We start from the raw sequence: 15,400 nt of genomic DNA, 5'->3' as shown, positions 1-15,400 counted from the left end.
GTTTATTGGTCTTAAGACTAGTGACAGTCCCAGGGCATCATCTGTAATCAGAGACCTGTTTGCAAAGGTAATTCATTCACTTTATTTTCTTTCTCTTCTCATAAACAATAAAAGCTTTCTTTATCACTGCTCCTAATTCTTACTCTTATAACTATGTGACTGAGGGAAAAAAAAAAAAAAAACAAAAACAAAAAACAGAACATAGACTTTTAGACTGGTTACATTTCATTAAAAATCCTCACTGCTGACAATTTCCAAGTCTGAAGAGACTTAAGAATATTATTCCATTATAAGTTCACCACAGAATTATTTGTAAAAAAACATGTAAAAGCAATTTCGTAACACCAAATTGAGCAGGTAACATTGTGGGACTGGATTCTGTCCCCACTCTCTGCTCTTATCACACTTTTAACTGTTTGCATGGTCAGGGATTCCTTAACTCAACATTAAAATGAACTGCAAGAGCTAGTATGTCATCAGAAGACATTATCTGAAAATATCTGTCCAACAGTCATGAAGGGAAAAGAAAGTTAACAGCAGGGAACTGGATTAAGGCCAACGATGCTAATAACGTTGTTACAAAAGGGTACCCTGTATACTGGCTTCAAGCAGCTTTTAACTTCTCAAGTGAGCTGTGAAGGCATGCTTACGAATGTGTGTGACACACCTATCATTTAAGGTCCAAAGCGTATAGCTGTATCATGGCTTGCAGTGAAATAAGAAACCATAGTGATTTTCCCCACAGACTTCCCCACATTTGACAGTTTCCAGGCTGCAAAGCAAAAGCTGTACATATAGAACTTCCCTTACCCTCAGCCTATAGTAAAATAGTTAGCAAAGCCAAGGGCAGAATGATGGCACATGGGTTGATGAGAGGCATGACTAGGAAGCTGCACGTTAGTGCCTATACACTGTCTGCTGACTGATTTGCTCGAAACATTGACTTTGACATCTTCTCACTTGCTTCACAACAAAGACTGAGATAAGAGTACCAGCTCAGTGGGTTAGTGTGCTTTCAGTTCATGTATTTGATAAACCTATTGTCTCCATCCTTTTGTGTTTGCACACACAAGATCTCCAAGAAAGCTCATAGCACTGTTGGAGTTCACCAAAATCTAGCTCAGTAGCTAAGTTGAGGCACACAGAGAGGCAGTTCAGTGTGATACCTGACCCAACTTCCTTATACATATATATACAAATAATATATATGTATATATGTAACCTTCAAAGATAAAGGTGCAGCTTTCTGCTATTTTTCAGATACATTTCTGTATTCTATGTCCAAGACAAGTCTGTCAGATGAAAGGAAGAATATTAATTCACAGCCTTTTAGCTGGTGTTACAGGTGTTTCTTCCATATGATTGTCTAGTGATTGGTGAACAAGCTTCTGCAGCTCAGCAGAGAATCCTTGAGTGGCTTCTGGTGTTATTTTGATGGTATTAAGACAATGGTGCATTATAGCATGATCCATCGGGCTTTTTACTTCTGAAGGAATGCTCATGTTTTCTAAATGGGAATAAGTCTTTTAACTTACAATAGAAACTGTCAAAAGGAATGTCTTTTTTTTTTTTTTTTTTTTTAGTTTCAAAACTAAGTGCATCAAATGGAATTGTAATTTTCAGTGATTGCAGATTTGGGATTATGCATGTTTCTCTCAGAGAAAGCAAAACACTTTTCACCAAAGACAATTCTGCAGTAGTACATTAAATGCTAAATGTTTCGAGTAAGTAAACTATTTTCAGATTTGACTTCAAAATAATGTTCAGTAACAAAACTGGAAATGGTCATCAATATCTTCTTGTAAATAAATATATGACAGCATTTTATTTATTGAAGATAAAAATATTATATGACTTGAAACAAAAAGGGTAAATGTGTTCAATTAATTAAGAGAAATGGTTTAAAATTAAAACTAGAGAATCACTTTAATCAACATTCCTAATAACACATTGATATAAATGTCAGGGAAAGATTTATATTTTTTCCTTATAGCTGTGGGCAATATTTTCACAAGGTAAGATGTGAAAAGGTTATTAGGTGGGAGAGGTGTGACTAGGTCCAAATTTATGACCCTGAAAACCCACATTCAACTGATACCTGACTGTCAGGGTGCCAAAGTATATAGACACATTAGCACTTGAAATTAACATTCCTTAGGTGCCTCTGCATTCCCAGCAGAGGTTCTGTTTTCATGTGCCAGAGCACCTTTACATCTTAAACCCAATCAAAATCCAGAAAGCAAATTTTTTCTCCACTTGAGTCCACTATACACCTATATTAGGAAACTTGCACTACAGGGAATGCTGCAGAAATGGTTGCCATTTTCTTTTAAGACCCAGACACAGGAGGAGAAAATCAAGGAGGTAATCCTTTTACAATAACTTTCTTCTGCACAGTAGCCAAGGCATAAATCTGAATGTGACTGTGAAAACATTAGAGAGACTACATTAGTGGGGTAAGCATGAAAGTAGTGACTTTAATTTTAACATCTATTTAAGGAATCGTTATTTTCTTACATTATAGAGTCATTCTTTAAAATATATAAATGTTCTTTGGAAATGGATTGGAGTCCAGGTGTCCCTAACCCAGAGCAAGTGCCTTAAGGATTAGAGTACCAGCCACACTCTTGAACATCTAATTATTGCAGTCTTTCCCCCAGAGTAGCTCAGGTTCAACAGGGAGATGTAGACAAAGCTAGTCCTCCCTAGCCTGTTATTTGGTGCTTAAGTCTCTCTCCTGGTTGCAGGAGCTGTAGCTCTGACACCTCTCACAGTGCTGAAGCTTTAGTATCCATATCCATATCTTTCTGTGTAAGTATCTGAATTATCAGACTGAATTGCAGTAAGAGTCTTCATCTGGCTGTAGCTTTTAATTAAAACTCTAGACTGTCTGAGTGTATTGTCTTGCTAAGATCATATTTTACATACTGAGAATTCTAAATGAGTAGTTTCTTCCCAAGCCATCTGTGAATCATAAAGGGGGTTAGGTGGGAATCAGTTGTTACTTTCAAACATATGTTAGAGCTTAGATTTAAGCCCATTGTGAACTTTGTCTTTCAAATCAAAGGTGTCCAGAGTTTCATGCCACCAGCTAGAGTGGAACGGATCATTCTCAGACATAAATGTTTTAAATTCTATCTGAGTATTGGGTTAGAGGGAATTAAGCACTCCGAGTGTCAACCTGAATGGTAAAGAACATTTTCTAAGCTTTAAATTTCACCACACAAGAGAAATATTTTTCCTTTTGAATCACTTTCAGATTTCTTTTTTTTTTTTTTTTTAATTTTGTATCAGACAGCAACTAAAATTATAATTAAATAAAGTACTTTGTTGCTGATCCATTCCTAAATCAAATAAATATTTCTCTACTAGCTGTTCATTTAATGAAAGATGTGAGAATGGTACTGAGAGGTTAGGCAGTAGTGAAAAATCTGCAATTCTCTTCATCTGTAAACTTGTAAACCTCTACAAATCTGTAACACTCATTCTCCCTATGTGAGAGAAAAAAGATAGTGAAGAACAGTCTATGTTAATTTCTGAATGACCACACATATCTCACTCGTGAGTGGGTGTTGATTAAGTCTAGATGAACATCAACTTAACCCTGATCCAGCCCCATAATTAGGAGGGGATTTTCAGGTGTATTACTTTGTGTTTAAAACTGTCATTATGGAGGGCTTAATACATTCCTTCTTCTAAAAAAGATTAACCTTCTTCATTAGAGGTGGCACAATTCATACTTATTGGCAATACTTTAAGTGTGGAGTTATGATACTTACATGACTGGCTTGCATACAGAGGAGCAACAATACAATCTAAATAAATGGTCAGAGAATGTTTCTTTTCTATAGTAAGCTGCACCTCACTCTCATGACAGAGCAAATGAATATACAATGAAGGTTTTGTCTCTTTCACAGTGACTATACAATAAATACTTCCCTGGTAATGTTAAGTGTCAGCAGGCATGTATTTTCTGTCAAATTATTGTTTCATTTTTATGGAAGACAGAACCTCTTCTAAGTTTTTATAAAATTGTCTCAGTGTATCTGCTTTCTTTCTTGCTGCTTTCCTTATTATTTTATTTTGTGTGTGTGTGTGTGTACAACTACATTTGGGAAAGATGTAAGTGATGAGGTATTAATAAAAAATTATAAGACTTCACTGTAACTGTGTAAGCTTAGACCATGTTCTTTCTCTCTCTCTCTTCCTCTCTATACACATACCACACACATACATTTATATACAAAGACAAAGGCATTATAAATAGCAGATAAAAGCTAGACAAAAGCACATATAAACAGTGTCCTGGTGACAATTCCTAGAAGCACTGGTTGTATGTGTACAGATATGCCATAAAGCGGTGAGGCTGCTTTCAGGTTTCACATGCACTAAATTTATACTTCCATACTATATATCTTACTGTCAAAAGGCTAGATATTATTGTTCACAACAATTTTGTGTTTAGTTAAAATGCACAGTGATGCACCTGACCTATTAAGTCAACTTTGTCTCCACCATGAAGTGGCAAAAAAATTCCCAGGCCTATTGAATTGCATTACCTCTTGTAACCCCTTCAGGAAGAAGACAGAACAACTTTTTAACTGAGGTCACATAAGGTACAACATTTCCTCCCCTTTGTTGATACACTTATTATTTTTGAATTATATTCTTGGATATGATTGGTATTATCTAGATATAGGAGAGTATGCTGTCTTTCTAGCAGACACTTGGAAAGTTTATGAGGACAGGAAGCTCCAGATTTCCCTGGCTGTTGTTAGCAGATGTACTTGAATGCCAATGAAACAAGAATGAATAAAGAGTGGCTATTACATGTCAGAGGTTTGTCCAAAGGTGTGTCCAAAGTGTGAAGTTTTAGGAAAGGCATAGTTTTTACACTGTTAAGACCAAGCAAAGTCAATAGGGACAAATGGCAAGCAAAGTGTTTATTACAATTTGGCTTCTAAAAATGAGTGCTGTGCAAATGCTTAATGGACTCGGAGATACTTCTGGTCTGGTCTGACTCTTGGCAACTTTTTACCTGCATATGGTACGATTAGCAAATAAGGACTGCCTGCCAGTATTCCTGGAGAGTTTGAAGGGAGCTTGAGGTTTTTGTGTTTTGACACAGATCATACATAAGTCTTTAGGACAGGTTAAATTGTCTTCAGGCAACCTGCTGAAATGGATAGAGACAATCGGGAACACATTACATGGGTGCGCTAACAATAATAATATTAGGAAAGACCTTGTAAACCATATAATCCTTCCCCTCCTCCCTCTCTCCTCAACCTTTATTCATTGAGTCTATATTCTCAAAATCTACCAGCAAGACGTTGTTCAACCTGTTCTCACTTTTTTATTCAGACTTTATTATTGTGGGCCTCATCTTGATCTTAAAAGACCGATTATGTTAAGTAAAACCCAAGCAATAAAAATGTATTCACTGTTAAATGCAAATGTTATTCTACTAACATCATATACACAACCATATTTTTGGATGTTTCCTTAGGAAATGCATGGTCCTCCTTATTCAAAAACGTAGAGAAGTCATAACATTCTCCCATAAACTGAAAGTATTTAATGTCATATTTCAAAGTGTTTTGCAGAAATTGAACATGACTGAAAAAACAGGTACATATGTGGTGGAAGAAACTACTTGCTCTAGGTTGGCAATGTTGGAGAATGAAGTATAAAGTATGGTTTAACTGGACTGAATTTTCAGATGAGTGGATTTACATTTGCCTCCAATCTTTTTTTCTTTTTTTTTTTTTTTTTTGGTTAAGATATCTTTTAATATACAGTACTCTTTTTCTAATGAGATTCAAAACCAGGAATTATGTTCAAAACACAGCAGAGCAGGACCAGTCCTGGAAATTCCTGGACTGTGTGGGAGACAACTTCCTGACACAGTTGGTGAATGAACCGCCCAGAGAAGGTGCCCTGCTGGATCTCCTCTTTGTGAACAGAGAAGGACTGGTGGATGATGTGGTGGTTGGAGGCCGACTTAGGCACAGTGATTACAAAATAATAGAGTTCTATATACTTAGAGAGGCCAGGAGAGGGGGCAGCAGAACTGACATCCTGGACTTCCAAAGGGCTGACTTGTTTAGGCACCTGCTTCACAGAATTCCTGGGGAGATAGTCCTGAAGGGTATAGGGGTCCAGGAAGGCTGGTGTCATGTCCTGCTCAGATGAGGAAGACAAGTAACTCAGATTTGCAAATCCTCAACGGAGCAGACAATGGTGAGACACTCTTTAAGAAGAAAGTCTTAATGGCACAGGAGCAGGATGTTCTCAGGCACTGTAAGAGAAAGTGACGACAGAGAAGATCATCCTGGCTAAACAGGGAACTTTGGCTGCAACTCAGGGAGAAAATGAGAGTTTACAGCCTTTGGAAGAAGGAGCTAACCACTCACAGTGATTACAAAGAGGCTGTGAGGCTTTGCAGGGCAGAAATCAGGAGGTCTAAAGCTCAGCTAGAAATTAATCTGGCATCAGCAGTCAAGGATAACAAGAAATGTTTCCATAAGTATGTCAACAGCAAAAGAAGGACCAGGGAGATCCTCCATCCCCTGATAGAAACAGGAGGAAACATGGTAACAAGTGATGAGAAAAAGACTGAGGTGCTCAATGCCTTCACAGAATCACAGAATCATTCATGTTGGAAAAGACACTTGGGATCATTGCATCCATCCAACTCTACAAAGTTCTCCCCTACACCATATCCCCCAACATCTCACCTAAACGACCCTTAAACACATCCAGGGATGGTGACTCCACCACCTCCCTGGGCAGCCTATTCCACTGTCTGACCACTCTTTCTGAGAATTTTTTTTTCCTAATGCCCAGTCTGAACCTCCCCTGTTGCAGTTTAAAGCCATTCCCTCTTGTTCTATTGCTAATCACCTGTGAGAAGAGACCAGCACCAACCTCTCTACAATGTCCTTTCAGGTAGCTGCAGAGAGTGATGAGGTCTCCCCTCAGCCTTCTCCTTGAACTAAACAGTTCCAGCTCCTTCAATCACTCCTCATTGGATTTATTCTCGAGGCCCTTCACCAGTTTCGTTGCCCTCCTCTGCACTCGCTCCAGCACCTCGGTATCTCTCTCGTATTGAGGAGCCCAAAACTGGACACAACACTCCAGGTGTGGCCTCACCAGTGCAGAGTACAGGGGGACTATCACCTCCCTACTTCTGCTGGTCACACTATTTCTAATACAAGCCAGGATGCCGTTGGCTTTCTTGGCCACCCGGGCACGCTGCTGGCTCATGTTCAGCTGCTTGTCAATTAGAACCCCCAGATCCCTTTCTGCCAGACAGCTCTCCAGCCAGACCTCCCCAAGCCTGTGGCCATGCAGGGGGTCATTGTGATTCAAGTGCAGAACCTGGTCCTTGGCCTTGTTCATCCAATTAACGTTGGCCCACTGATCCAATCTATCCAAGTCTCTCTGTAGAGACTCCCTATCCTCGTGCAGATCGACACTCCTGCTCTAACTTGGTGTCATCTGAGAACTTACTGATGATACGCCCTGTGTCCTTATCAAGATCATCAATAAAGATGTTAAACAGAAATGGTCCCAACACCGAGCCCTGAGGAACATCACTTGTGACTGGCTGCCAGCTGGATTTATCTCCATTGACCACGACTCTCTGGGACCGTCCATCCAGTCAGTGCTTGATCCAGCAAACTGTTTGCTCATCCAGAACATGAGCAGCCAGTTTTTCTATAAGAATTCTATGGGGAACCCTGTTGAATGCTTTTCGAAAATGCAGGTAGGCAATATCCACAGCTTTTCCCTCATCCAGTAGTTGGGTCATTTTGTCATAAAAGAAAATCAGGTTTGTCAGGCAGGACCTGCCTTTCATAAACCCATGCTGACTGGGCCTGATCCCTTGCTTGTCCATTATATGACTTTTAATGGCACCCGAGATGATCTGCTCCAAGACCTTCCCTGGCACCGAGGTCAGACTGACAGGTCTATAGTTTCCTGGATCCCCCTTTCTGCCTTTCTTGTAGATGGGTGTCACATTTGCCACCCTCCAGTCCAATGGGACCTCCCCAGTTAGCCATGACTTCAGGTAAATCATGGACAGCGGCTTGGCGAGCACATCTGCCAACTCTTTCAGCACCCTTGGGTGTAACTCATCCGTCCCACAGACTTGTGTGCATCCAAGGGGTGTAGCAGGTCTCTGACCACCTCCTCTTCAGGTGTGCTGACCTCGGTCTGCTTCCCCTCCCCATCTCCCAGCTCATGAGCTGGGTGTCCAGGGAACAGCCAGTTCCACTGCTAAAGACTGAGGCAAAGTAGGCGTTGAGCACCTCAGACTTTTCCTCATCCTTAGTTACCATGTTTCCCTCTGCATCCAGTAAAGGAGGGAGACTTTCCCTAATCCTCCTTTTGCTGTTAACGAATTTATAGAAACATTTTTTATTATCTTTAACAGCTGCAGACAGGTTGAGCTGTTTAGCCAGGCTGGTCTCCTTCCCTGCCTCCTTGTTTTTTGGCACACGGGAACACCCTGCTCCTGTGCCTTTAAGACTTCTCTCTTGAAGTATCTCCAGCCTTACTGGACTCCCATATCCTCCAAGGCAGCCTCTCAACGGGTTTTGTTAATCAGTCTTTTGAACAGGTCAAAGTTAGCCCTCCAGAAGTCTAAGGTGGCAGTTTTACTAACCCCTCTCTGTTTCTCCAAGGATCAAAAACTCAATCATCTCATGATCACTGCACCCTAGACAGCCTCCAACCTTTACTTCCCCCACAAGCTCTTCCCTGTTCACAAGCAGCAGGTCCAGGAGGCACCTTCCCTGGTCGGCTCACTCACCAGCTGTGTGAGGAGGTTATCCTCCACACACTCCAGGAACCTCCTGGATTGTTCCCTCTCTGCTGTGCTGTGTTCCCAGGAGATACCCGGGATGTTAAAGTCCCCCACAAGAACAACAGCAAGTGACCACGAGATTTCTCCCAACTGTTTATAGAAAGCTTCATCCACCTCACTGCTTTGGTTAGGAGGTCTATAGCAGACTCCCACAGCAAGATCTGCTTTATTGGCCCTTAACCTAATCCAAACAGTCTCCACCCCATTATGACTATACCTGATTTCTGAGCTCTCACAGCTTTCTCTAACATAAAAGGCCACTCCACTGCCTCTCCTTCCCTGTCTATCCCTCCTGAAGAGCTTGTAGCCATCAATTGCAGCACTCCAGTTGTGTGAGGCATCCCACCACGTTTCTGTGATAGCTAGTGATAGTTCTCATGCTACATCATGGCCTCAGGCTCCCCCTGCTTGTTGCTCATACTGCGTGCATTGGTATAGATGCACTTGAGATGAGCTAATGAATCCAACACCTTTTTGTGAGTGTGGGCCCCATTCCCTAACAGACACTTCTCAGATGCTTCCACGGTTTCTAAATATCCTTCCCTTCTCTCAAATGAAGTGGCAGAGGGAGAGCCCTCACCAGTCCACCATCCTTCAAGCCTTGGCATGCCTCCCTTGAGCTTATTCCTAACATGCCCATTTATCTCCCCATCCTCCCTCATATCTAGTTTGAAGCCCTGTCAGTAAGCCCTGATAACTCCTGCCCCAGAATCCTTTTCCCCCTCTGGGATAGCCGCATGCCCTCTGTCTCATTTGTCGCCATGAGACCAGGTGCCTTATAAACTTCACCATGATCAAAGAACCCAGAATTCCTATGGTGGCACCAATCTCTGAGCCATGTGTTAATCAGATGTTTTCCACCCTCTTTCAGTGTTTGTTCCTTCCACTTGAGGGGTTGATGAAAACACCACCTGAGCTCCCAAGCCTTCAACCAGCCACCCCAGTGCCTTGAAGTCATTTTTGTGTGTCTTTAGACTTCTCTCTGCCACCTCATAATTACCTGCATGGATAATCAACAAAGGGTAGTAATCAGAGGGCTGCACCAGAGCAGTGACGTTCCTTTTTCACCTCAGTCTTTAATAACAAGACCAGCTGTACTGAGGGAATCCAGCCTCCTCAGCCAGAAGACAGAGACTGGGAGAACGACCCCCCGACAATCCAGGAGGAGACAGTCAGTGACCTGCTGCATCACACAGACACACATGAGTCTATGGGACCAGATGGGATACACCCGAGGGTGCTGAAGGAGCTGGCTGGGGTGCTCTCCAAGCTGCTTTCCATAATTTACCAGCAGTCCTGGTTGACTGGGGACGTCCCATCAGACTGGAAATTGGCCAATGTGACACCCATATATAAGAAGGGTCAGAAGGATGATCCGGGAAATTACAAGCCTGTCAACTTGACATCGGTGCCCAGGAAGCTGATGGAGCAGTTCATCCTGAGTATCATCACACAACACATGTGGGACAACTAGATGATCAGGCCCAGTCAGCACGGGTTTATGAAAGGCAGGTCCTGCTTGACAAACCTGATCTCCTTCTAAGTCAGGATGATCTGCTTATTGGATGAGCCAAAGGCTGTGGACATTGTCTACCTTGACTTTAGTGAGGCCTTTGACACCATTTCCCACAGCATTCTCCTGGTGAAACTGGCTGCTCGTGGCTTGGATGGGCACACGCTTTGCTGGGTAAAAATCTGTCTGGATGACCGGGCTCAAAGAGTTGTGGTGAATGGAGTTAAATCCAGTTGGCATCCAGTCACAAGTGGTGTCCCCCAGGGCTCAGTTTTGGGGCCACTCCTGTTTAACATCTTTATTGATGATCTAGACGAGGGGATCGAGTGCACCCTCAGTCAGTTTGTAGATGACACCCAGTTGGGTGGGAGTGTTGATCTGCTCGAGGGTAGGGAGGCTCTGCAGAGAGACCTGGACAGGCTGGAGCCATGGGCTGAGGCCAACTGGAGGAGTTTCCATAAGGGCAAATGCCGGGGGCTGCCCTTGGGCCACAACAACCCCCAGCAGCGCTACAGGCTTGGGGAGGAGTGGCTGGAGAGCTGCCAGTCAGAGAGGGATCTGGGGGGTTGATTGACAGCCAGCTGAACAGGAGCCAGCAGTGTGCCCAGGTGGCCAAGAAGGCCAATGGCATCCTGGCTTGTGTCAGCAATAGCGTGGCCAGCAGGGACAGGGAAGGGATCTGACCCCTGTCCTCGGCACTGGTGAGGCCGCCCCTCGATTCCTGTGTTCAGTTTTGGGCCCCTCACTCCAAAAAGGACATTGAATGACTCGAGCGTGTCCAGAGAAGGGCAACGAAGCTGGTGCAGGGTCTGGAGCACAGGTCGTACAAGGAGCAGCTGAGGGAACTGGGGGTGTTTAGTCTGGAGAAGAGGAGGCTGAGGGGAGACCTCATCGCCCTCTACAGCTCCCTGAAAGGAGGTTGCAGAGAGCTGGGGATGAGCCTCTTTAACCAAGTAACAAGTGACAGGACAAGAGGGAATGGCCTCAAATTGCACCAGGGAAGGTTTAGACTGGATGTCAGGAAGCATTTCTTTCCAGAACAGGTTGTTAGTTTTTGGAATGGGCTGCCCAGGGAGGTGGTGGAATCCCCATCCCTGGAGGTGTTTAAGAATCAGGTCGACATAGCGCTGAGGGATCTGGTGTCGTTGGGAACTGTCAGTGTTAGGTTAATGGTTGGACTGGATGACCTTCAGGGTCTTTTCCAACCTAGATGATTCTGTGATTCTGTGACCTTGGAACATTAGGAACCAGTTCAAAACATACGGACTCCAGTAAGCTTTGGACCAGAGTTGTCAATGAAACTATGGGAAAATACTGATGAATAAAACTCATGCAGAGTGAGGTGAAGAAATTACGTTTTGACAATTAAAGATATTTTTCATGCCAAGATCTCTCACTTTTTTTCCACATGTATATTTGTAACCAGAAGCAGAATAAAAGATTTTGATATGCATTGCCAAGTATGGTCCATCTATCAAACACCATTGAAATGCAGGTATTCTAACAATGTTTTTACTGATGAAAGCTTAGGAATTGTATAATACAACACAGAAATGTTAATCTGAAGCTGTTTTCAAGATAGCAACCTACGCATCTGATATAGAATCAGGCCCACAGGGGAAATAAAGAAGACTTTAAAAATAGATTACATGTATTACTACTGTTCTACAAGAAAAGATAAACAAAGTAATATTTTATAACTGTCTTCATGCCCTACCTTTGCACAATCACAATAGACACCTACCTAGCATATGTTTATGCCGTTACGTCATTGTGTGATTCTTTATTTTTAGAATAGAATGTAAGAATGTTAGAAACTAGAATTTTCAGTGCAGTCACATCAACAGCAGAGTTACACTTCCTCATTAACAATATGTGTTCAGAGGAGTAGATAAATTAAAAAAATCAAAGACCTGTGCAGGAAATGTTAGTGCATTTAGCAGTATTTGAACTACAAAAAGATGACTTTTACAAAAGCAGCACAGTTAACTGACACCACATTTTGATTTTTTCTGTGAGCGAGAGCAGATCTTGTATGAATTGTTTGTATTTTTCATTATCTAAATAAAGATGTATAAACAATTTTTTTTAAAAAAAGGAAGTGACATTTTAATATATGTGTATATTTCTGTTATCGGCACATTTTATTTCTTCCTAATTTGATATGTCCGTGGTTTATGTAGTTATAAAGCCAAACAGATTATCGCAAATATTTATCATCCCAGAAAGCATAACACTTTCAAGAAGTCCTTCTTGCCTTCTCATTTTTAAGTAGATCTTAAAAGAATGAATCATTATTCTCATCAGTAAATGGATTTGTATTTGTAAATATGGTGACCATGAAGGCAATGCATTACAAGTTATAAACCTGAAAATCAAATGTTCCTGCCCAGCAATGATTAATATTAAATAATTTCAATGTTCTATGATGGAATACCATTCTAAGTAAGGCATAGTTCTACATAAAACAGAAAGAAAAAAAATAAATAAAAGAAGAACAAAATAAGGAAAACCTATTTCTGTATGTATAACATAATAAAAAAAGAACTTGTTTCTACTGTCTTCATGTATGTTTGGTAAAACCTGAATTTATCAGAGATATTACTAATTTTAATGGGATCTCTGATGGAGAGAAAGTCTCAATGTGACTCAAAATCATTAAATGTTATTAGAAATTGTGCTTTTGTTCCTGAAAATACCTCTAAATAAACAGATTCTGGTGAATGGTTTTTAGCTAATCAGATTTCTTTATAATTTGTTTGGTGATTTATTTTTCTATATATTTTATGTATGAGGTTTATTTGTTATGATGTTATGAATAGCAGAGAGCATTGTGCAGATTCAGTTGGCATTGGCCATATGCACAGAAGCGCATGTGTTTGCATAAGGGCTGGACCAGCTTACATTCCACTAACGTTTTGACTCAGGATATGCGAGAACATTGCTTTTTCTTTTTCTACAAAGATATTAAGAAAAGTTTCCTTATTCAGCAACATTAAAATTGAATGTCATGTTATACTCATGACATCATTGGACATCAAGTATACTGGTAAACAGCTGGCATAATCCTGAATTGCACATCTGGTAGGTGTGGATGGAATTCATTAGAATAAGTCTTCCATAAATAATGTGCCAAAGCTTTGATATAACAAGTGCTTATGCCTGATGGCAGCCATTTATTGTTTGCCAGTTCAAATGTGCTTCCAGTGTTGGAATTCATCCATACTGGCACTTGAAATATTGAGAATGAGCTCACTACATTTTGGAGGTGAAAGATGAAGTAAGGGAGCCATATACTCAGCTAATACGAACTGCAGCAGCTCCAGGGAGGTGAGCAGAAGTACCTTACCTTGCAGCTGAAATTTTGGCCTGTATTATTTCCAGTTTTAGCCAGTTTAGTACTATCTTAGGGCAATTAATTATGGGACATATGATTCTAGAAAAGTGACCTTGAATAGAAGCTGCCTTAGAGGAAAGCCTAAAACAACAAGAGAGGAAGGACTTATGTGTTAACATAGACCAAGAGTACATCTGGAAAGAACCTTGAGGATTCACCTACACTGTCTTTCTGCTCCAAATGTAGCTACCCCATTCCTGATGGTTGCTTGACTAATCTGTTCATGAATCATTTATCATTAATCTCAGCCCAGCATTATCAGCAGAAAGTAGTACACATAGCTCCCCTGTGTCGCTTACCCCAGATGCAGGGAATCGTCTGACATTTTTTCTCTTGATAAGACATATAAGCAAATGATTATCATCCTTGCTGTTTGCAAATGCAACAGAAGTGTTCAGCTGAAGTGCTGATGAGAGGTTGGAATATTTAAATCTGACCATGAGGCTAGTGAAAGAAAACCACAGAATTGACAATTCACATATTTTTATTTGTGATATAGAGGATAGCCCCATCTAAAAACTGATCAAAATAAAGCATCATTCCCTCCAGATATTTCATTATAATGTATTCTTATTATTTGTATTTTATTTTAAACAGGCTTCCTTTTCAGTAAAAAATCTTTTATGCTGCCTCATATATAAAAAATAATTTCCAAGTACTATTAAATCTCTCTTATATTTGCCCTGGCAATAACAGAAGGCTTATAGAATTTAGTACTCTGCTCGCAGTATGGGCACATTAAAGAAAAAGAAACCAAAATGCATGACAAATACAAAAAAGCATTTACTTAATATCTCTGGGTAATATTTTCACAGGCATGTACGTTGTTTAGTATCATAAACCAAGAAATTTAGACTCATAGGTAATTTGAGCACTTCCAGAAAAATTAATTTCCCAGAAAAATCTTGAAACAACAATTTTGCCCCTCAAATGAAATACTTAAATTAGATTTTATCTGAATTATAATCATTGATCAAGGCCTTACACAACTGATTGCTCTTCCTAGATAGATTGCACATTATCTATTTCTCTGCAGAGTAATTTCTTTTTATGCTTTTATGCCCTATCGAGCCACAGTTGATCAGAACATCCTTACCTGTGTAAGTGAACTGTAAAGCATTAAAATGTCACCCTTCATTACACCTTGAAAATGGATACAAGCAGCCCGATTTTATTTATTCTTGTTGATGTATTTTTATTGTTGCTGATAAGGATTCTGTATACATTTTATTCTTAAATTTCTTACTTTCATATCACAATCTTTATTGGGATGACCTAGGATCAGAACTGACGTACAAGGCACCCATTCATTTAGCAAGATCAGAGCAGCAAAAAGCATGTTCATGAAGACAGAACAATTTTTACTCATTGGCAACAATTGTCTCATATTAAAATTGGCAAGAATGATGCATTCAATGCCCCAAGAATTTTACGGTGACATCAGAAATTTAATAGAGGGGAACAGGAAAAAATGCCTGACAGAAAATAGGTGAAAGTCAGAGCTGTGTGGGATAGTAAGCGTCTAATAAGAGTTATCTATAAGCCAAAGTTGGAAGGAACAGGACAATGTTTATCTCTTGACTTGTATCATCAGTTATTAACTGTCTTTAAAAGT

The 15,400-nt window shown here is 40.6% G+C and overlaps 1 protein-coding gene across 1 annotated transcript in view; it reads left to right on the top strand.

Annotated features, from left to right (window-relative positions):
- The window catches only part of EPHA7 (EPH receptor A7), a 203,342-nt gene extending 193,480 nt beyond the window's left edge, over window positions 1–9,862 (top strand). Inside the window, exon 17 of the mRNA XM_074896067.1 lies at window positions 9,747–9,862. Within this exon, the coding sequence (XP_074752168.1) occupies window positions 9,747–9,774 (28 nt within the window). The 3' untranslated portion in view covers window positions 9,775–9,862. The remainder of the gene's footprint in view (window positions 1–9,746) is intronic.
- The last annotated feature ends 5,538 nt before the right edge of the window (window positions 9,863–15,400 follow it).

Source organism: Athene noctua, chromosome 1 (assembly GCF_965140245.1).
Source record: "Athene noctua chromosome 1, bAthNoc1.hap1.1, whole genome shotgun sequence".
Classification (NCBI taxonomy): domain Eukaryota; kingdom Metazoa; phylum Chordata; class Aves; order Strigiformes; family Strigidae; genus Athene; species Athene noctua.
The sequence above is the reverse complement of the archived record's forward strand: the minus strand, read 5'-3'. Positions and strand labels throughout refer to the sequence as shown.